The 20,236-nt window shown below is 58.9% G+C and overlaps 1 protein-coding gene across 1 annotated transcript in view; it reads right to left on the bottom strand.

Annotated features, from left to right (window-relative positions):
- Nucleotides 1–341: 341 nt before the first annotated feature.
- SRRM3 (serine/arginine repetitive matrix 3) overlaps nucleotides 342–20,236 on the bottom strand; it is a 53,361-nt gene continuing 33,466 nt past the window's right edge. The window contains exons 4-15 of the mRNA XM_041746879.1: nucleotides 18,613–18,741; nucleotides 18,441–18,521; nucleotides 17,944–17,973; nucleotides 17,464–17,526; nucleotides 17,309–17,344; nucleotides 15,482–15,532; nucleotides 14,890–14,994; nucleotides 14,313–14,490; nucleotides 3,704–4,101; nucleotides 2,711–2,935; nucleotides 2,469–2,606; nucleotides 342–695 (exon numbers count right to left, since the gene is read on the bottom strand). Of these exons, the coding sequence (XP_041602813.1) occupies nucleotides 461–695; nucleotides 2,469–2,606; nucleotides 2,711–2,935; nucleotides 3,704–4,101; nucleotides 14,313–14,490; nucleotides 14,890–14,994; nucleotides 15,482–15,532; nucleotides 17,309–17,344; nucleotides 17,464–17,526; nucleotides 17,944–17,973; nucleotides 18,441–18,521; nucleotides 18,613–18,741 (1,669 nt within the window). The 3' untranslated portion in view covers nucleotides 342–460. The remainder of the gene's footprint in view (nucleotides 696–2,468; nucleotides 2,607–2,710; nucleotides 2,936–3,703; nucleotides 4,102–14,312; nucleotides 14,491–14,889; nucleotides 14,995–15,481; nucleotides 15,533–17,308; nucleotides 17,345–17,463; nucleotides 17,527–17,943; nucleotides 17,974–18,440; nucleotides 18,522–18,612; nucleotides 18,742–20,236) is intronic.

Genomic DNA, 20,236 nt, shown 5'->3' with positions numbered 1-20,236 from the left:
GGTGACGCACCAAGGGTTAGGCCATTCTTCCTTCTGTCTAATTTAGATCCTGCTTGCCTTCCCACCTCCTTGTCTGCCCATTGAGAGAGAGGAGCCGAGGGCCCTGTGGAGTGGGTAGGGGAGGCTCCCAGGTCTGGCACCTTCCGAGGTGTCCCTGGGTCCACTGAGCTGTCCCCAGCCTGGTTAGCTGGCATCAAGCAGAAAGGGGGACAGGGTGATCCCTGTGTTCGCAACGGCTCTTTGTTCCCTGGATGTGGTGGGCAGGCAGGAGGTGGGGGTGGGGACCCTCTAGAAGCAGCAGAACCCCAGCTCCTCCTCAGCTGCATGGCACCCACCCTCAAGGTCTTCCCTGGCCCAGGGACCTCTTTGAGCGGTGGGGTGCAGGCCCCCTCACAGGCCCTGGAGCCTGACCCCTTGCCTTGCCCTATGCCAGGGGGCATCAAGCTGGGTCTGTCTGGGCTCAGAAGCCCCCACTCTCTGAGCTGCTTCGGCTGTGATAGCTGGGACTGGGACTGGGGGTCCGGGAGGGGCTGCGCGTGCGGCTGCGGGTCCCCCGGCTGCGGCTGCTGTAGCTTCCGTGGCTGTGGCCCGGGCTGGGGCTGCGGCTGGGGCTCCGGCTTGAGTAGTCGCTGCTCAGGCAGCTGGAGGAGGATGAGGGGCTGGGCCGGTAGTAGGGGATGGGACGCTTCCGGGCACTGCCGGGAGGGAAAAGCTGATTATAGGCCATTCAAGTCCCTGAGCTCCACCCTGAGCTCTGTCTTGGCCCTCACTCAGGCCCCAGCTCTTCCCCAGCAGTGGCCAGGGCTTCCCTGCCTCAGTTTCCCCTGAGCTCTGGCTTGGAGTGCCCCCCTGCCCCAAAAGGATCAGACACTCAGTGGTCTCTTGCCAATTTCCATTGGTCATTTCATTTTCTCCTCCCCTTGTCTTCAGGGAAAGGGGACCAAGTCTCTGCTTCACCGAGTAGATGCTCAATAAATATTTGTCGGATAAGTGAAACTTAAATATAAACAGCTCCCATCAACGAAGCTAAGCTGTGGTTTCTGGGCATGGAAAGGGTTGTGGATATAGTCCAGCCCTGCTTCTCTGTTCCCCCCCCAGAATTGAGTTTGGGTTTGTCAGGTCACTTCAAGGAAACAAGAAGGAGACCCCTGGCCGCTGCTGCCCATGCCCAAGGCCCAGCCCAGTCCCGCTGGCCCCTGCTCCTCACTCAACTACCTCCCACCGGCCCAGAGTTAGTTTGAAGCCAGGAGGCTGTGACCCAGAGAAAAGAAAAGAGAGCGGTTAAGGAAGCAACAGTGCCCCATGGCGTGGGGTTAATTCTGAGGAAGAAAACAGGTGTACGTTAGTGGGAGGAGGAGGAGGCAGCCTGGGAAAGGGGCTGAGGGAGGTGCCAGGTGGAAGGTGCAGGGCAGTCCTCTAGGACCCTCTGCCTATGGGCGAGGTGTGGGCCAGTTGAAGGAGTGTCCCAATCCTGGCCATCTGGCCTCTTGTTCTGGGCTGAGGGGAGAAGGTAATGCCTTTTCCTCCCTCAGCTACAATCTGTATCACCAAGGACTTGGAAGGGTTGGTTTGAGAATCAGTCCATGTAGGAGCTGAAAAGACACTCAGGGAGCCCTGCTTATTGTGCAGACATGAGAACCCAGATCCAGAGAGACACACCAATGTCCCAAGGTAGCCTGCCCATCAGGGCCTGTGGCAGAGCCCTCTACCCCAAGTCAGGGGTCTAGGGCTTCAGGCTGATTTCCACAAACATAGACCATAATTTCACAGGGATACCTAGGCCCACACCCTCCAGTCCTGGCACAGAAACTCTGAGGTGGCTTCTGCAGTATTTTCCCACACCCTCCACACAGCCCCATTGGACTTGGGTTGGGGCAGGGCTGAGTAGAAGGGATGAGACCTCCCACAGCTGCTCCAGAGAGCAGGCTGCTGGTGCTCCCTCCTCCGAATCCCTCCCTCCCCCACCCTGGGGTGGCTGGGAGGTGAACAGTGAGGTTAGTGACAAAAGGAGAGGCAGACAGATGACAGCTGAACAGAGCCAGATCAGCTCACATGGGCATCTCCCCTGCAGCCTGTGGGGAGGGGGTCCACCCGGCCCCCAGGCCGGCCACAGGCCACTCTGCAGGCTGGACCTTGAGATGAAGGAGAAAAGGAGACATCATTGCCAGGAGATGGATGTGGGGAGGATGGAAAGAGGGAGGGGCTCCAGGAGGGATGGCTGGCTGGAATCTTCGGGAGCTCAGGTCGATGCCTGCGGCTGCCCACCCAGACCCAAGGACACAGCCCCCTCCCCGCTGTGGGCTTCTCAGTCCTGCGCTCCTCAACACGTCCAGTTCTCACCTCTCTCCTCTTCCAGGCCCTCTTCCCTCCCGGGAACCTCCCCTCCCCTTCCCTCCCACCTCCCAGCGCCAGGCTCAGTGCGTCCGTCCCCCAGGGGTTTCCTGTGGCCTAGCCGGGCCCTTTCGTACCTGGTGATGCGCCGCGGCTCCATGAAGCTGGGCGAGTCCCGGCGCCGCTTGCGGATGGGCGAGTAGCTGCGGGAGCGGCGCCGGGCGCGGGCGGCCTCGGCCTCGGCGTGCCTCGCGCGGCCCTCGCTGTCCTTGTCCCTGCGGGCCCGGCCGAAGTGAGCCACGTGGCCCGGCTGGCTCGCCCGGGCCCAGCCCCGCCGCGCCCCGCCCTGCCCCCGGCCGGACCGCGGGCCCGCACTTACCGGCTCAAGGTTTTCTTGGGCGACGGCGAGCGGCTGGGGCTGCGGGTCCTCTTCTCCGCGGAGCGCGAGCGGGACTTGGAGGGCGAGCGGCTGGAGCTCCACGAGAGCGGGTGGGGGCCGGGGCTGCGCGACGAGCTCTTCCCCTCCGGGCCGCCGTGCCTGCCGTGCGCGCCCGGGGACGGGGAGGTGCTGGCCGGCCGGGCGCGCGGGGGCCGCTCCTTAGCCCTGGAGGGGGGCACGGCGACAGGGACTCAGCCAGGGACAAAGTGGGCTCCGTGGAGGGCCAGGGACTCGGTACGGGAGTTCTATGGAGGAGGAGGTGTGGATGAGCAAGAAGTGGTGCGTGAGTTGCTGGAGCCGAACTCGATTCCGGAGGAGGGAAGGCGCGGGGGTGGGGGTGGGGGTGGGGGTGTGCGGTAGTGACAAGTGTGGAAGAGTGTTCCCGGTGTAGGGAGAGTGATCAGGGAGGGCGGGCAAATGAGGGAGGAGAGTGCTCCTCAATGGGAGGAGAATCATGGGGAGCGGGGGACTCTTGGGGAGGAGGGTGATCGTTGTGGGGAAGGGAGGGCTCCTTGGTGGGGAGAGAGCGCTCAGGGAGGGGGACCTCAGTGAGTGGGGAAGGCGGATGACCAGTGGGAGGGAGAGCGATCGCTGGGTGGGGGCCGTGATCACGGAAGGGAGGGCTTGTTGAGGAGGAAGGAGAGGGGTGAGTGGGCGGCGGGGGGGAAGGGTGCTTCACCGGGGGAGAGGGATCTCGGGGGGCAGGACGGGTAGTCCGGGCGGGGGGCGTGGGGGAGAGGAGCGGGCCGAGAGCAGGTCTTCAGGGCTGTGGGGGAGGAGGTGTGCGGTGGGGAGGGACGCGGGTCAGTGCGGGTAGGGTGTTCCACTGGGACGGAGGCGGCGGGTGGGGGCAAGTGTTCCTCGCCAGCAGGGCGGGGCAGATGCTCGGGACCGAGAGGGGGCGCCCGACGCACCCGGGGCCGCGCCGCTCACCGTTTCCCGTGCGCGCCGTGGCCTCGCTCGGAGCCGGGCTCGGGTCCCGGGCCGGGGGCGCCGCCACCCCCGCCGCCGCCGCCGCCGCCGCCGCCGCCGCCGCCGCCGGAGTCGCTGCTGGAGCGGGCCCTGCTGAGCGAGCGCGACGAGCCCCGGGGCGGCGCGGGCCGGGCGCGCCGGCGGCCCCTGCGGCGGGGCGCGGACGCCGAGGACCGGGAGCGCCGCCGCCGCCTTCGCCGCCGCCGCCGCCGCCTGGCCGCCCCGCCCGCCGCGCGGCCTCCTCTGCCCTGCGACGACGGCGCCGAACGCGGGCTCGGGCTCTCCTTGCCCCGCGCGGGCGGCGTGGTTGCGCCGGCCTCCGCCTGGTCGCGGGCCCTGGGCGAGGGCGAGCTGGGCTTCTGACGGGGAGAGAGGCAGAGAGGGCACGGAGGGGGTGGAGAGGGGACGGAGGCGCAGACGGAGGCGGGGCGGGAGAGCCCGCAGAGACAGAAAAGCGAGGCGGTCGAGAGTCCAGAGCAGAGAGAGGCAGAGGCAGGGCCGGGGAAGTCAGGGAAGCGGAGAGACAAGACGGAGCCGGGCAGAGAGAGAGAAAGGAGAGGGAGAGGCCGAGAGAGGACAGACCAAGAGAAGGCAGCGAGGTCGAGGGTGAGAGAACGGGTGGGTGGGGTGGGGGGAGAGAAGGAGAGGGGGCTTTCACCGGGCCCAGGCCGGGGGCTGCCAGTCCCGGAGCATCGCACACACGGTTCCCCGCGCCTGCCCTGCCTCTGCCTCTCCTGAGTGTCCACCTTCTGGCCTCAACAGTGCAGCTCATGCAAGGTTCTCGGCATGCAAAACACAGGAGGGACGGAGCGGTGGAGGGGAGGGGGGCTGAAACGGAGGGGGGGCTCCAGGACGGGCACGGGGGCTGGCATTGGCCCCCGATGGGACGGACGATCCCGGCAGAGAGGAGAGAGAGGGCGGGCACCGGGAGGCCGGGCCAGGGCCAGCCCCCCCAGGCCAAGCCCCCCCCAGCGCGTGGGGGGGGTGAGGGGGATGGTGGGGGCACACGGCACACAGATGGGGGGTGGGGGCGGGGCGGGACAACTGAACTCAAAACTGAACCGAAGAAAGGGAGGAAAAACAGAAATAAAAAACAAAATCCACAAATGTCATTAGATACCAAAACCAAAAAACAATGTCTGAACTCCTGGGGGAACTGACATTTTTTTTTTTTTTTTCTGTTAACATTTTTCTTTCTTTGTTTTCCGGCCCTGCAGAGACCTGTGGAGCTGTCAGTAGCACCCGACTGTCTTTCTGTTTCTCTCTTTTCTTTTCCTTTTTTTTTTTTTTAAAGTTCTGATTTTTTTTAAGTCCCTCTTGGTTAACGTCCACTTACCAATAAAGTGGCACTTCCTCCTTTAGTAGGTAAGATGTGTAAGAGAAGGGAAAAGTGTGGTAGCGTAAGTTCATCATTAGATTCACAAAAATGCAAGAGAGATAGAGAGAGAGAGAGAAAAACGCAACCACCCCATTCTAGGCCGAGAGGAGGCCACACCGCCTCTGGAGGAAGGACTGGCAGTGCCCGGCTCCTCGGGCCTGGGCAGGCACCTCTTGGGTGACTGTCGGATAGAGATGTCAAATGTTTTTCCAAAAGTGCAGTTAGGACACAAGGGTTGGGATCCAGAAAACCAGAAACGGAGCCTGGTACCATCTAAAGGGCCCTGGCTGGCAACCAGGGGGTCTGAGAGCCTGCTACTACCTCACTGAGTCACCCTGGCTAAGTCACTTCCCCATCCTGGGCCTCAGTTTCCCCATCCACAAAATGAGAGGGTTGGGCTTTGCTTCCTGAAGTCCCTTCCAGAGCAATTATTCCAGGATCCTCTGTGCACCCTGACCACCCTCTCCATCCTCCTCCCGTCACAGAACTGACCCCTCCTCCTGTCCTTGGGCTTCCATCTGATAACAGTTGATTACACTCATCTGTTTGGAAAGCTGTCCCCCACTCCTACCCCACCCCCAATCACCAGCACCGACTTGGCTTTGAGCACCTCCAGGGCAGATTTTTTGTTTTTGGATTCAGCTCTATAAACTCAGTTTTGATCATAGAACTTGGCATTAGTAGGGCCTTGATGCCCTTTGCTGAGGAAGGAATAAGCGTCTTTACAAGGGTAGGGGGCCAAACCAGGAAGTCCTAAAAGAGGGGCAGGGTCGGGGCCAAGCTTTTTTAGCAGGCTCTTTGGATGAGCCAACAAACCAACTACCACCCCTCAGGGCACCTAGCTACCAAGAAACTGGAGGCAAGATGGTTTCCTCCACACAACCCTGGTGCTTCCTGCAGGAGGCAGGGTGGGGCCAAGGCCTTTCTGTGCAAGCCCGGATCCAGCCAGGGCTTGGAGGCAGAACCAAGAAGTCAGTCTCATTGGTGGAAAGGCACAGAGCTCGTGATTGGTGGCTGAAGCAGCCAATGAACACTAGCTGTAGCAGGTGTGTGCAGCTGTCCAGAGTCAAATGGGCCCTGAAGGCCTCCTGGGAGAGCCCGTGTTTCCTTTGGGCTTTGAGTGGATGTCACTGGGTACTGAGGTGCCCCTCTGAGCACCCAGACTCTCCTAATCACCAGCTCACTCCTCATTCTAAGCTAGAAGACATGTGAACTGGGCTAACTAGCCATTGCCCCTCTGAGATGGCAGTTCCATTCTCAGCAGACGTCAGGGGGAGATCTCTGGCTCCCTTGACACATGTCCCTTCCACCCCAGCAGGTGGTCAGTGCCTACAGCTCCCAAGCCCTCAGCACTAGGTTCTCTCATTCAGCATCCTTTTCCCACCAGAGGAGGCACATGAGAAAGAAACCTCCAGGATCTTCACATTTCCAAGTTCTTCCCTATCTCCTGGATTGTCCACAGATACTAGGTGGGGGAGCCCTGGGAACCAAGGCATAATGACCCATACATACCCAGGAAACACTGGACCCTGCCCTTAAGAAGCCCTTGCTAGTACTGCGGCCAGAGGGGGATGGGCAGCAAGGCAAACTGGGAGAATATTATTAAACTGTAGGAGGGGGGTGTCAGGACATGGCTGTGAACCCTGCCTGGCTCTAACCTAGACTCTGGATCTGCGCCATCTTCTCTGACTTCAGGAGAGAGGCAGTGGGAGAAGGACACTGGGGTCTTCCATGTTCCTTCCCACAGGCACCGTGGGGGCCCTCTCTACTTCCCACTGTTGTTGGGCTGGCGGTGTGGCAGGAATGTTAGGAACAAAACGGGTCGGGTCTGGGTTGGGTGGATGTCCACCCCTGTCATGCTGCTACCCCCAATCGCTGAGGCCCATGCCTCAGCGTCAGATCCCCTCTGCTCATCTGGACACTTCCCACCTGGTGAGCCTCAGAGTCGAACCCTTTCCCTTCCTCCAAGCCAAGTGCTGGATGATCGCTTCAGATGATAGCAACTGGCAAAGTGGAACACCCTGGAATCAGCCCTGATATGAGTTTGCTGTGAGACCTTCAGGAAGTGACCTAACTCTTGTGGGCCTCAGTCGCCCCTTTGGTAAAGTGGGGATAACTGGGGTCTTTGCTGGATGGGTATGAATAGGGGTTGAGAGGTTCTTTTGAGAGCACATGTGACTTACAGTCCCCTCACAGATGCATGGGGTCAGAGCAGTGCAGGAAGGTCTGGGCACTCCCACATGCCAGGATGGTGCAGGATGGGAGGAAGATACTGTTGGGCAGGATGGCAGATAGTGCCTTCCTTCGGGAGGCCTCCTATGGCCAATCTCACGGCCTTATCCACCCCATTCCTCCCTGGAGAAAGGGTCACCATGATCCTGCCAGAGGGTGAGCCTCATCCTCAGACTGGCTTGGTCTCTTTCTTCCCAGGAATTTAGGGAGATCCAAGTCCAGACACCATGGGATTTCATAGCTAGACAGGACTGTTGTACCAGGGACCTCCTAAGATCTCCTCTAGAAGCCTGTTCCTTGTGACTGCTGTTCCTTCTTCCCCTTCCCTGCCCTTACCGCCTCACCCCACAGCCTGGCTAATGCTTATAGGCCCTCAGCTCAATACCACCTCCTTCATGAAGTCTCTCCTGCCTGACCCTCACCCTGAGTCAGGTGCGTTCCTCTTTGATCCCTTGTGCCTTGTTTCAGTAGGGACTGTGCCAGGTTGTGTTAGTGCTGAGCAGAGCTCCCCATCCACAGTTCAGCTTTCCTCTCTAACTATCCTCCAGCCTGGCAGGTGAGGGCCTCAAACCCAGGTGAAGCCTGCCTCTCACAAGGCATGGACACTCAGACAGGGCCTGGCATGGAAGTGTGTTCAGGAAGTGCCGACTTTGTGTGTGTGTGTGTGTGTGTGTGTGTGTGTGTGTGTGTGTATGGGTTCGTGGGTACCTGAACAAATGAGTGAGTGCTCTGCACCTTGCCTGTCTCTGAGCCAGGCTTCTAGGGGTCCCTCTATTCCTTGGTACCACTTGCTATCTGCTATCTTCTCTTTTGCCTATGTAAGAAATTTTTGAGGGGGAAAATGACAATGGGAAAGAGTAGCGAGAGATGATGCGCTAGCCCAATCCTGGTATTTTTAAGGACCAGAACAATGCGTATCTGGCATGCTTTACCCTTGCTCCCCCCAGGCCTCAGATAACTACCTCCTCTAACTCAGCATTTGAGGATCCCATTATTGGGTCCCTGGTCAAATCAGGTCCTCCCAGAAGATGGGCCTCTACTCCTCCCATCAAGCTGGACACAGTTTCCCTGTGGGACCGACAGTGATTTCTCCCTTCCTGAAGAACTTCCTGTCTGTCTTCCCAACACCACTTACAGATGAGCAATGTTCTAAGTGGGTGAGCTCCTCACCGCCTACCCCTGGGATCCACATGGGGGGAGGGGAGGATGAAGAGCCAGGCCTTCTCTTCCCAAAGGTGAGAATGGAAGCCCACTGAAGCCTCACAAGGGCTGAGATGTCAAACTTCTGTAGCTACTCCCGGATGCAACAGGAAAACAGTTTAAAGAGCAGGGATGGAGAGGCAGGGTCCCTGAGGACCTACTGCTGCTGTGTACCCTCACTGTGACTGGATGAGAACTGGGCTGGGAGTCGCAAGTCTCAGGACCTAGGCTCCAACACCTTGGGGAAACCCAGCCCCTACTGACTGTCCTTTCTGACTCACTCTGAATGTTAAACTCAAATTCAGAAGACAGAAGGGTGCTGGGGCCTGAGGGAGCCCCTGTCTGGGATGGGTAGTGGTCCAGGCTGGGGGGGGGTTGTGAGCTGAGAGTCCCCTCTGTCCCCTAAATTGCCCCACAGAAACTTTGCCAAGTAGGTCCTCCAAGACCAGTGCCAGCTCAGGTCCTCTGAAGTTCAGCTACCATTACACCCAAAATATAGAGATGTGAGGTCCAGCCCTGGTGCCAGCTGCTGCCCCAGAGTCTGGAGCTTCCAACCTAAAGTTCTACCTGCTACCAGGACAGCTGGCCCTGGAGGGCTCTTTCCTCAGGCCTGGCCTCAGCCAGAACTTCTTCCAGGATCTGGAGGTCAAGAGGCCTGGCACAGGTGCCTCCACCACTGCTTATTGCACAAATGGGCCCCAGGGGCTGGCAGGGGAGAGGGGCGGGGGTGCTTAGCAGCTACTCCAGACAACAGAAATCAAATTGGCTCAACCGTAGCATACAGTTCAGGAAGGGAACACAAATTTGGAATGCTAACCACACAGAAATGCATTCGGACAACAAAATGAGAGAGAGAGAGGGAATGGAGGGGGCTGGTGGTGGTGGTGGGGGGCAGGGGTTGCGGTGGGAGAGTCAGGAGGAGCAGGGGAAGTGGACAGGAAGGGGAAAATGAACCAGAAACATTGTCAGGGTGGGAAGTGGAGGGGAGGTCAAGAAAACCAAATGACAAACCAGAAAACATAGCTTTGTAGCTCATTTGGAGAAAGATGCAAGTTTACAAATGAGTAGTCACTAAAATAAAGAAAGAAAAGGAGAGGGGGAGAAAACCAACCAGAGCGAGATCAAGAGAAAGAGAGAGAAAACCACATTCAAACCAAGCAGAGTGGCGGGGCTTATCTGGAGATGGGAGCGAGCGGGCGCACAGCTGAGCTGGGATACCTACCTTCTCAGTGGTCAGGGACAGGAATGCAATAATAAAAAAGAAAAGAAGGTCTCCGCATTGGGAATGCAGAAGGGAGGGGGGAAGACAGTGACTCTAAGCTGTGCTCCCCCTCGGGAACTGGCACTCGTGCAGCCAGTGTGGCTTTTGGTCTAGTCCCAGGGATGGGCAGGGGCTCCTGCCCAGCTATTAGTTTGCCAGCTATTAGTTTGCCTTTTTTTTTTTTTTGACAACCCACGGCTCCAATAGCCAAGCTTTCTTTAACTCTTTAAACAACAGAAAACCTCCAGAGGGCATGCAGGAAGCAGCTGATGGAAGCAAGAACCAGAGGGTGGGCTACTGAGAGGGGCTGGCAGCATGGGGAGAGAGGCCCATGTTGTGGGGAGAGATGGAGAGAGAGACAGAGACACACAGAGAGAGACAGAGAGAGAAAGAGAGAGAAACAAAGGCAGAAGGAAACAGACAGGCAGGGGATAGAGAGAGGTAGGTCCAGAAGGAAAAAGGAGAGACAAGCTGTTTGGACAAGGCAGAGTGGATAGATGGGGTGACAAGATCGTTGCATTTAAAAGGGAAGGCAACCACAGATTCAGTGTGGAGACCCGGATCTGCCACTTTCCCAGGGGCTTCTGCATCATTTTAGGAAAACTCATCCTTCCTGTCTTCTGGCTTCATCCTGGAAGAAATGCCAAGATGCCCCTTCCTATTCTGATGGCCTCCCTCCACCTGTGGTCACTGCTCTTTCCCAGCGAGCAGTCAGGAGGAGGCCTGGGATGGGGCAGCCCAGGCAGTGCCATGGCACCTCTTCTTGGAGTCACCCGAGGCTGCCCATTTTGTGATGGACTTTGAGCCAAAGGTAGAGGCCAGAGAGAGCCTATAGGGGCCTTGCTCAGGAATCTTCTCTGCCCCACTCACCCAACAGTGAGGCTTCCTTCCCTTGACACTTCCAATGCCAGGGACAAGTGGAGCCAAGGCAAAGGTGCTACTTGTAAGTCCTTAAACCTTGCATGCCTTTTCTGGAATTTGGGCTCAGCATCTTATTACTTCTCCCAGATCCCCATCCCAAATCATGTGACCTTGAGCGGCCCCCTTCCCTTTCTGCCTCACTATTTCTGTCCCTATATGTGTGTGAACTGGGAGGACATAGGGTTCCCTGAGTCGCTGAGGCAGCATTCATATAGAATTGGGGTTGTTGGAGGCGGGGCCCACCTACACCCTGGTCTCCGTGTGGGCAGATCCCAGTGCCAGGGAGCTGAGAGCTGGGAGTGTGCCATCAACATCTGGAGGGGTTCCCAGGGGGAAGGCAGGAGCTGAGACAATCAGCATTCGCTTCCCGAATCCTCCTCCTCTTAATCAGTGTTCCCAGAGTGTGCTTTCCATTGAGCACTCTCTCCATATCTTGGATGTGGCTGGTAGTCTTGAGCTTACAAGGCTGGAGTCTCCTTTTGAGTCTACTCTTAAAAGCTGTGTGACCCTGAGCTGATCACTTGACCTCTCTGAGCTGCAGGGGACAGTTAATAGCAGAACCCAGAAATCCCTTGGGCGTTTCACCCTGGCCTGGGATGGAACAACACAGAGGTGTGTTGGGAACCAGCACCCATCTGGCTTTAGTCTCAATGGGGATGGACTTCTCTTGCCTGTGAGTGTCTGGCCTTGAGGCCCTCCCTGAGCTAAGCAATCTCAGGGGTGTACAGTTCCCTCCTCTAGGATCTGAGGCCTGGCACAGAAGGTGCTCAGCAACCTGTCCCTGTCATGCCCAGCCACCTTATACTAGACAGAACCGGGGAGACACAGGGTGCTCCCTGGCCTGGGATGCTCCTCAGGTGACCTGGGACAACTCTTCCTCCCTGGGTCTCCCAGCCTCACTCCAAGGTTCCTTATAGATAGGGACCTGGGAGAATAATCTGGGCCACTTCTGTTCATTTAAGAGCTGAGACAGTTCCAGCACCTGCCCTGGGGTCGAGGAGAGGATTGGCTGCTGCTGCAGATTTGGCAGGAGCTGTTGGTGTGAGAGTCACTTTTTAAGAGTTATCTTCCCTTTTAAATTCTGGTTACAAAGGAAAAAAGAACAAGTCTATAGAGATATGTATACGATTAATGTTCACTTGAGATTCAAAACCCATCTCTGCATTAGGAGGAGAGGCTCCCACAGGAACACACACAAAAGCAAAATTCTAGAACAACACAGAAGATAGGAAAACAAACAAACAAACAAAAAACCAGAGAGATAGTTTGCATTTCTGTACATTACCAAAGGAAAGAAAAAAATAAAAGAAAATACAAACAAAAACAAAATAACAGGAAAAGTTACATTAACTTCCCCACCCTCTTCCCTTGCCAACTAAACAAGAAATGGAATCACAATATTACCACGGTTCAAATGGGAGGCTAAAAAAAAACAAGCAAAAACATAGTCGGGATTAAAAATGGTGAGCTGTTCTTTTTCCCCCCCCCCCCGTTTGTTCTCTCTCTTTTTTTTTTTTAAGGTAGCATCCAAGAATTACCCCCGTCCCCCCAATACTGGTCCCCAAAGACGTTTTTATGGTGAATGGCAAAAGACTACGGTCCCGCTCCCATCTCACCTCCCAGGAGGTACAGGTGAGAGGCCTGGATGTCCTGAGGTCCCAGATCTCGCAGGGCCCGAGGGCAGGGAGAGGATTTGGGGAGCATGCTTTGTGAGAGGAGTAACAAAGTGGTATCTCTCAGGAAACTCCCAGGGCAGTGCCAAAATGGAATCTCATCCTGGGAGGGAGTCAAGATTTGGGTGCTGCTGAGGCAGCATCCTCCCCAAGGCTGGAGGCTGGGCTGTCTTCCTTGAGTGCTCTCTCCTGGGGTCTACTTTAGCTGCTGTGGCCATTCTGTCTGTACATGCTAGGGACCCATGGCGGCCTAATGCCCAGGGAGAGGAGGGGACCAGAGGTGGGATGTGGAGCTCCCTATCAGCCCTGGCTGCATTCTGTGCCTTTCTAGAAGGATGAGGAGCTCCCTTGAGATGGTGTTTGGGGCTCTGGCTCTGTGCCCATGGCGGGGGGTGAGGGTGGGGAATGAATTTTCCCAGACTGATCCATCATCTCTGGGGCTTGTGGCACCAGGTCTCTGCCCTGGCTGTGTTCAGCTACCTCCATGTGTCCTCTCCCATTCCCAGAACAGATCCTGGGTCATTGGTGTAATCCTCCCTATGTGGCCCAACCGGGTCCCTGGGATCTAAGGAGCCTGGCACTCTGTCCAAGTGTGGCAGTCTGGAAACAGGTAATGTCCTTAAACAAAAATTAACCTTGAGCCCAAGAGCCTTTTGTCAGCTGCCTTTGGCTCTCCTCAATAAGGCCTTGGGAGTAAGGGTGTTTGAGAAAAGAAAGGGAGTGAAGGAAACAGCCAAAAATCAAAATGAAACTGACCAACACGGACATGTTTGCTGCTGAGACCTGAGGTCTGGGGAGGGGCAGCTCCTACCCTCCCCGCTGAAGTGTCTGGGACAGTTGGGCTCTGGGGGGGGGGGTACCTGCAGGCCTGCCCACCCCTAGACCCCTGGACCCACCCAGTGCCCCTGCCGGTACTGCAGCCCCCTCTCCCTGAGCGGGCTCTATCCTGTACTCTAAGATCAACAGACAAAAGGGGATGTGGGCCTCCCCTGGGGCTCGGGAGGGCTCCCCCACCCCTAGTGCAGCCCCGCCACCTGGGCAAGTCTGACAAGCACGTCTGTCTGCCAGCCTCTACCATCACCACACCTGCTGGTGGCTCTCAAGGACTGCGTGCCCCTCCTGGAGGATGAGTGGGGGCTGTTTATTTGAGTGGTGTTGGTGTGGAGTCTCTGAGGGAGTAACGGGTACACTGGCAGGCGCTTGAGGCAGGTTGGAGCACGGGGACATCTGTCCACGCGTGGGCGGCCCCGGGGAAAAGGACAGACTCTCCTTGGAGCAGGGACTTTTGAAATGCAGCTCAGCGGGGCTTGGGGACAGAGAAAGGGGAGGGCTCTGAGGGAGGGGGAGTGAGGCGGTTGGGGGAGGAGGGACGCTCGGAGTGGGGAGGAGGCTTGGTGGGGGAGAGGGAGACTGGGGGGCCTAAGTAACGCCCAGGGGAGATCCTGTCCCTTGAATCCGGCTCCTGACTGCGACCCCGAGCACCGTCCATGCCCCTCCCACCGCATTATGCCTCGGGGGGAGGAGGAAGGGGGGAGGGGGGCCGGAGACCCCGGGTTCTCCTCAGCGCTCTTCCCCACCGGCTGAGAGCCCCAGTGGTCAAGCGCCCCCCCCACTCCGGGCGTCAGTTCGCCAAGCTCAGGGCTGGCCCAAGCCCGCAGGCCTCCCTCACTCTGACGCTAGGCCAGGTGGGCGCAACGACCAGGCATTCCAGGCCGCCCCCGAGCCGAGCCGAGCCGAGCCGAGCCGAGCCGAGCCGAGCCGAGCCGGGAGGGGGCAGCGGCGCCTCCCGCCCCGGTGACCCCTCACCGCGCCCTCCCCCGCGGTGACGCCCCCTCCCCCCCTCCCCGCCCAGCGCGGCGCAGCCCGCACGGCGCGGGAACCCTCCGCAAAGCGAAGCGTACGTACATCTGGCGGGCTGTGCGCCGAGCCGGGGCGGCCCCCGTGCGCTCCGCTCCGCTGTCTGTTGCTGCCGTTCTGCTGGGGCGACCCCCATCCGCTGCCGCCGGACAGGGAGGGCGACCGGCTCCCGCTGGACCGCTGGCTGCCCGTCTTCCGCCCATCATCTCGGTGCTTGGGGCTCAGCCTTGGTGGGGGGGGGGGGACGGGAGATGGGGGGAGCCGGCGTGGGACGCCCCCTCTGCAAGTGGAACCGCTGCCCCCGCACGAAAGGCAGCCCCTCATGCGCCCGCTCACTTGCATTTAGAGAGCGAGGCCCTAGCCCGCACACTGCCTCGATTTCCAGTTCAGGATGTGGGGCGCCTCTGGGCAGAGGCCAAAGCTCTTCCTCGCCCACTTCCAGGTGGGTGGGCACCTGCACACTCCCGATAGACTTCACCCACCGACTGCTGTTTGGTTCACCAGCCTCTGCCTCAGCTCCCTTCCCAGCCCTCCGGAGTGTTCAATCTGCAAGTCCCCCTCCCTTCCCCCAGCAAAAAGCTGAGCCAAACCACCCCTGGACTGCCCCCAGGGGTCCAGGACCTACCTGCTGGGTGATCTGGAATCGCTGTAATGGGAGGAGAGGGAAGGGCTCTGGGAGCTGCCGCTGCTGTGGCGATGGGACCTGCGACCTGGGGACTCTGTGTGCGGCCTGGGAGAGAAATCAGCCTGTACTCAAGTTCTGCCTGAACTCCCCAAGGGTCATTGGTGTAGTCAATGGTGTAACCCCCACCCCCTGTAGTCTCCCACCAAAATAGCCCTGCCAGTCCAGGTGGGTCGTTTGTGGAAATTAGGAAAAGGCCTTCTTTTGTCTAGACAACCCTGGTCCTCAAGACCTCACCGACCCCTCAGCAGGTGCTCTTGTGACAGGGGGTGGGGGTGGGAGGTGGGAGGTGGGGGGTAGAGGGGACGTGGGGAATAACCAGAGCCAAGCTTGAAAGAACTCTGGACTAGGAGGCAAGGGGTCTGAGTTCCAGTTCCTGCTCTGTGTCTGACTCACAAGGGCTCTTGGCTTCTTCTCTGGCTCTGACTTTTTCCATCTGGGCAGTGGGGACAAAATGAACTATCTCCAAGGGCCCAATTCTGTAATTCTAGAAGGGGGGAGGGGGAGGAGCTAGAGAATGGTGAAGGGTTCTCACCTCTTCCTTTCTTTGTTCTTCTCTTTTCTTTTGCTCTTGGGGCTTCGAGATCTGCAGAAAGCAGAGGCTAAGATGAGCACTTGGCCTGAGCCCAGCAGGCGGCAGGGTGGGGTGGGGGGCCGGTGGAGAGCTGTGCCAAGGTGTGGATTTGAGATTTATTCCTGTCTGGGACCTGAGCCTCCCATCCCTAGCCCCACTGGTGTGGACATGCTCATCCTACCCCCACTGCTTTGGTTCCTTTGACTCAGCCAAGCCTTCCTTCTTTCTCCTGTAAGCCCTGTCCCACAGTCGCTGCCAGTCTGGGCCCCAGTTTTTGTTCCTCCTGGGGATGCCATAAATAATGTGTCCACCACCCCAGAAGAAAGGCTGACTTGTCCTTTCCTTCTGGAACTGGTCTTAGCACAGGTCCCTCTATGAGTCACTGTGCTAAGGGGTGGCCCCTCCACACCTCATTTGTGTCTGCTGGGTCCCAGGTCCCCTGAGATGGGGCTTCCTAGGGCAGAGTCCCAGCTTTCCTACCTCTTTGCCCCTTCAGACTGTGGCTCAGCTCTGGGCCAGCTCCCCAGGGGGTTAGGAAAGAAGTACTCTCCCTTGGGCATGATCTTTCTGCATTTGGGTCCTCTGGATTCTCCTCTAGGGCTGCCCCCAAAGTTTCCCATCCCACCAATCCCACCTCATCCTGTCCCATCTCATCCAGCTCCCTGGGGCAGGCCCCACAGTCCTTCTCCTACCTTTGACAAAAGGATTGAATAGTTTACTAGTAGGTGTCTAAGGTTTTAGACACCTGTAGACCCCTCAGCCTCACCCTCCCTGACGCCACCAGATTCCAGCTGGATCCTTCTATCCCTGAACAGATGCCTTCTTCTGACCAAACATCCAGGTGATGCTAAGAAACAACAGGATGTATTTCTCACAGGAGCAGAGTGGATGGGGGCAGGCTCAGGAGGCCAAAGATTTCAGTTCTAGAACTCATGCTGCTTGCTTTGGGCCTCAGTCTCCTCATCTGGAGCTGGTGTAGCCCTAGGTCACCTCTAGGTCCTTCTCAGGACCACTGGGAGCCAGTCAGAGGATCTGTGCAAGTGGATGGTGACCCCTGGGGGGCAGTAGGGGCCCACACTGGCCCCTGAGAGGAGAGGAGGCCAGGAAGGGAAGGGGGGCGATGAGAAATTGGAGGATCAGGATTTTGGTGTTTATTTAGGCTCCTACCCCACCTGGCAAGTGGCCATGGGCAAATTCCCACTGCAGGAACGAGACTGGGGACTCTGACCCTCTTCTGGGCCCCTGGGCGGGGCTCTGGCTCCCACGCCAGCCATGGGGATATGACTGCACTACCTCTTCCTTCCCTCCATGCTAAGAGTTTTCTATTTTCCCCACCCCAGTCTCTGCCAGGGCGCTTGACTTTCATCTCTTCATCCCCCCACCCCCAATCCATCCTGAACAAGTCACTGTCCTGCTCAGAGCCCCATGCTGGCCAGCTCCTTGGCCTGGCAGTCAGGCCTTTTGGGGGCTATCCCTCAGACACCACTGCTAGCCTCAGCCTGCCTACAGGTCTCCAACCCACTGAGCTTTCCTTCTGTATGGGTGCTCTTTCCCTGCAAATTGGGGGTCCTGATGCTTCTCCCTTCCCAACACCTCTATAGACACAGCCCTTGGATAATGACCTGCTGTGTTGTGTGGAAATTCTTAGGGCCCTGCACCAGCAAATGTTGCAAACAATTGGCTTTCATCTTCCTCCCCACCCTCCTCCCATCATTGCTTCCCTTAGGCCTTGGTCCCTAGCAGGATGGCACTAGCCTCTGTCCACATCCTCAGCAGGGCATTGCTCACCTGTGTCGTCTCTTCCTCCGGGACCCAGAATCAGACCTGGAGGGCCACAAAAGGGTTCTCTTGAGCTTGTCCGGGGTGGCCTGGGGACACAAATCTGCACAGCCACAGGCCTGGCCCAACAGAAGTGAGGGGAGGCCCCAGGGGAGGGAAGGTACCTGTCTCTACGGTGCTTCTTTACACTCTTCTTCTTCTTGCGCAGGGGTGAGGAGCTCCCACAGCTGTGGACACAGGGGGGCAGGCTCTAGTGAACTGGTGCTCTGGAGCAGGAGGGGCAGCTAGACATGGCTGAGAAGTCTGGGCACCTGGGGCATCTAGCTGAAGCCAGCTGCCCAGTGCACAAAGTGAACGGAGGCCAGGAGGGTCAGCAAGGTCCCTCAGGGTGGGTGATGCAGTGGCCTGTGTTGTTCCCTAGCCACCCTTCAGCCTCCTTGGCATTGTAAGTGAGGGCTGTTTCACACCCAAATGTCAGAGGCTCCAGGGGTGGGATTTCTGGCCTGGGGGGGGGGGGGTAGGGAGCTGGCACCTTGGCAGCTCTTGTGGCAAGCCTCCTGCCGCTGGAGGGTGGCCTTGGGGTCTTGCCCACCCACAGACATCCCCACCACTGCCACCAGCCCCTGCCCGCCTTTATCACTGACCTGCACTCCGAGTCCACTCTCCTCTTTTTGCTGAGAGCCAGGAAAGAGAAGGACAGACAGACAGACTTAGCTGGGACTCCAGACGTCTGCTAGGGTCACATTAAGGACAGGAGAGGGGGATATACAGAGGGAGAACCACATATATGACCCAGCTAAACCCTTCTTCCCCAGGTCACTCACACTTGGTGTGGTGAGTGCAGGACCCCTGGGGAAGGGAGGAAAGGGGACCTTGGGAAGGTGGACTGTGACCCAGGGGCTAGTGTGTCCAGGTTTGGAGTTGGGTGAGTGCCACTGGGGGGACTCAGTGAGGGGAGGGGACTGGGTAAAGGGTAGGGCCCCCCTGCAGGGTGAGGAGCCAGTGTGGGGGGGAGCGAGGGGTGGGGCTCCCAAATGCGTCGCGCGAAGTGGGGGTACGGGGTGGGGGGCGGGGGCCGCGGGGACGGGACTCAACCCCGCACCGCGCCCTCCCGACCCTTCCCGCCAGGCGGCGCTCTCACCGGCTTCTCCGGTGGCCGCCTTTCTTTTTCTTCTTCTTCTTGGGAGGGGGCGACGCCGAGCTGCTGGACCAGTGCTGGGTCCTGGGGGAGAGGGGGAGGGAGGTGAGGGAGGAGGGCCGGTCCCGGGTGTCCCCCCTCCCCTTCCCCCTCCCCCGCCGCGGCGGGTGCTGACCTGTACCCCCGGTGCCCGCGGTAGCAGGCGACCGGGCAGTCGCAGTCCACCGGGCCGTCGTCCTCGTCCAAGGGCGCGTACTCCAGGCCCGGATCCGCGCCCTCGAGCAGCCGCGGGGTCTCCGCCACGCTGCCGGCGACAGAGACGCTCACCACCCGCGCCCCGGGGCCGGGCCTTCCGCCTGCCCCTTTCTTAGCGCAGCGCGCCCAGACCTGCCCAGCAAGGTTGGCGGGGTACGGCCCCGACCGCTGGAGGGTCAGGCGGGGATCCGGGTGACCCGAAGGGCCGCCTCCCCGACAGGCCCCCAGGCTCAGCGGTGCCCTCCTGCCTCACTCCTTCTAAGGTCACACCTCTCAGTGAGACCCTCCCCTCCCTGGACCTCTCAGTCCCGTTCATGGCGCTCCTCCCCCCACCCCGCCCCGCTTAGAGCCCCTTTCACCGACTCCTGCTCCTGAGACCCACAGTCCCACCCTTAGCCTCCTGCCCCTCGCTCAGCCCAACCCCCTCCGGAGCCTGTGCTAAGGCCAATTCCAGAAGGAAAGGACAAGTCAGCCTTTCTTCTGGGGTGGTGGACACATTATTTATGGCATCCCCAGGAGGAGCAGAAAGGGGGGCCCAGACAGGCTTCCCCTGGTGAGCCTCTCTTTCCCGTGAGCCCCTTCCTATCTCCTAGCTCCCCTCTCCGGTGTCAGGGTGTCAATCTTTGCCTAAACTTGGCTCGCAGCCCAGTCCCCTCCTCCTCCCCTGCCCAGCGCCTCATCCTCCCCACCCCCATCCCCACCCCAGCCAGGCCCCCCAGCCCCAGGTGTCGCTCTGAAATATTCATGGCCTGTCCTCGCCCTCGTCCCTGCAGCCTCCTGGCTGCTCTTCTCCCGTTGCTGGGCTGTCATCAATCACTGCTCGGTGGCAGCGGTGTGGGCCTCAGCCCTCCAAGGCTCCCCATCCATCTTGCAGAGCCTACCGCGCACTCAGCAGGGCCGGCTGCGAGTCCTGGCCAAGCTGCCTGCTCAGCAGCCCATGGCCATTTTCTGCCAAAGATGTTTGCTCCCTTCAGGCACTTTGCGGTGTGTTTGGGGCGGAATGCTTTCTTCCTAGAGGCAGTTGGGCTTCCAGCAAGAGCATGAGCTTTGAAGCTGTGGAAGTGCCCTCATCATGTTCTGGCCGTGAGTCCTTGTGTGACTGGGTACCTGTCATGAGCCCTCTCTGAGTCTCTTCAGCAAGATGACCATGATAACTATGTTTTGGGGCTGCTGGAGAATTCACTGAGGTAGCCAGTACTGTGCAACTTCTTTTTCTATTTAACAAGCCCAGAAGCGACCCCCCAAAGGCCCACCTGCTAGGCAATGGCTCCAAGGTGTGGCCTCCCCACCTTCCTGGTGTCTGCTGGTTCAGACAGGGCCCCTCCCAGATGCAGCCTCATCCCTAGTTCCATATCACTGCTCTCACCCCTGGAGGCTGGTCTTCAGGCTCCCTCTTTCCCTGCCCAGAGCAAGGCAGGCCAGAACTTGCGTGGCAGATCATTCAGCATATGACATGAGCTTTGGATTCACACAGACAAGGTCTCAATCCAGGCATGACCATGCTCACTGAGTCTCCAGGTCCTTACATCTCCATAAGCAGAAAA

This window comes from Vulpes lagopus, chromosome 3, assembly GCF_018345385.1.
Source record: "Vulpes lagopus strain Blue_001 chromosome 3, ASM1834538v1, whole genome shotgun sequence".
Classification (NCBI taxonomy): Eukaryota; Metazoa; Chordata; class Mammalia; order Carnivora; family Canidae; genus Vulpes; species Vulpes lagopus.
This window is presented reverse-complemented; position numbering and strand designations above follow the sequence as displayed.